Source organism: Quercus suber, unplaced genomic scaffold (genome assembly GCF_002906115.3).
Source record: "Quercus suber isolate HL8 unplaced genomic scaffold, Cork oak 2.0 scaffold_440, whole genome shotgun sequence".
Lineage (NCBI taxonomy): Eukaryota > Viridiplantae > Streptophyta > Magnoliopsida > Fagales > Fagaceae > Quercus > Quercus suber.
Genome location: NW_027069891.1, coordinates 326,029 through 327,353, shown reverse-complemented (window position 1 = coordinate 327,353; position 1,325 = coordinate 326,029). Strand labels below are relative to the sequence as shown.

General features: G+C 36.4%; 1 protein-coding gene across 1 annotated transcript; it reads left to right on the top strand.

Moving 5' to 3' along the window:
- Window positions 1–220: 220 nt before the first annotated feature.
- LOC136062681 (uncharacterized) lies at window positions 221–1,008 on the top strand. Its single transcript, XM_065762046.1, has 2 exons — window positions 221–692; window positions 856–1,008. The coding sequence occupies exons 1-2, from the start codon at window positions 297–299 to the stop codon at window positions 925–927; spliced, it is 468 nt and encodes a 155-aa protein (XP_065618118.1). The 5' UTR covers window positions 221–296; the 3' UTR covers window positions 928–1,008.
- Window positions 1,009–1,325: the final 317 nt, after the last annotated feature.

Here is a 1,325-nt window from a genome sequence, read left to right as displayed (position 1 = left end):
ATGGTCTTTATGAATGGAGAATTAAAAAATAAAATAAAAATAAAAATAAAAAAAATCAAGGTCCGGTGATGAGGCAAGGGTACCACAGAAGCTACCCTTTCACTTAAAAAGGTTAACCACAATGAAAGCAAGGAAGTTGATGCCGCTGGGCTTTATTCCTTTTCTGATGGCTTTATATATATATATATATATATAGTCCAGCCAAATTTGCAACAAACACACAAGCCCACCTCTACCCTAATCCAAGAGTTTCTACGCCTGTAACACATGCGAAATTTGCTTTGTTGTTGTCCAACATGGACAGCAAGGGAGTAGCAGATTCTCCGCAGAAAGCCAACGTTGCCAGTTCTGTACAGCTTCCCAGCCATGCCATCAATGTGTCACAAGGTTCAATATTGCATCAACCCTCCCAGCAATTGGGTCCTTCGCAGCCAAACCTTAGTTCTTCGCGGCAACCCATGCCATTGGGTTCTTTGAAGCAATCCAGCCTGGTCAGCAAGGTGGAACCCAGTGCTATGCACCAAGACCGAAGCCTTAAAATTTCCAATGACAATGTGCTGGTGAGTCATATTCTGGGAACCCATAATCCACATGGCCAAGAAGTTGATGCCAAACCACTTCTCCGCCTTGTCCCAAAAATTCTTAGTCTTGGGCCTCGCTGCGCTCTCAGTCCTGACCCCCCCATTATAACGGTATAATACTGTACATTTTAAGATATATATGGTTCTCGTTTACATCCTGCTTGATGGAGGAAATGTGCATGTAATTTAATTGAATTGAAGGCATCCAGTCATAACGTTTTATCTTATTTAATTTGTTTTCATTTTCTAATTACTGTTTGTATTTTTTTTGCAGGATGCTCCCTTGCTTAAGAAGCTCCAAACTGCTAAAAAGGTTACAACAAATCACTATTACAGAATTGAATAATGTTAGAAACATTACAAGTTTTACTATAAAAATCTTATAATCTAATGTCCCAATTTATTCAAGAGTTAGGTTCTTTCGAATATACATCATCATTAGTTTCTTTAAAACCTTATCTCTTCTTCATGTGTGTATGTTAAAAATACTTAGTATTCTAAAATAAATAAAAAACAAAAAAAAATCATTTATGGAATCTATTATTACTCTTTTTTTTTAGAAATAATTACAATATACTGCTAACTCCGCAATTCGAACCCTTTTCCCTCTAGACTCCCAAACATTTTGTGCATGGGGAGGTACAAATTCAACTACAAGGCTTTTGGCAAAATCTATTATTACTAAGTTGTTGATGTGTACACTAATGACAAATTAAATTCATTAGCACATTAGTTTAAAACTTT

Excerpts from the sequence above, each read along its gene's own strand:
- LOC136062681 (XM_065762046.1), top strand. The coding sequence starts at position 297 with ATGGACAGCAAGGGAGTAGCAGATTCTCCGCAGAAAGCCAACGTTGCC. Across the intron at positions 693-855 it reads CTGACCCCCCCATTATAACG|GATGCTCCCTTGCTTAAGAA; the intron begins GTATAATACTGT and ends TTTTTTTTGCAG.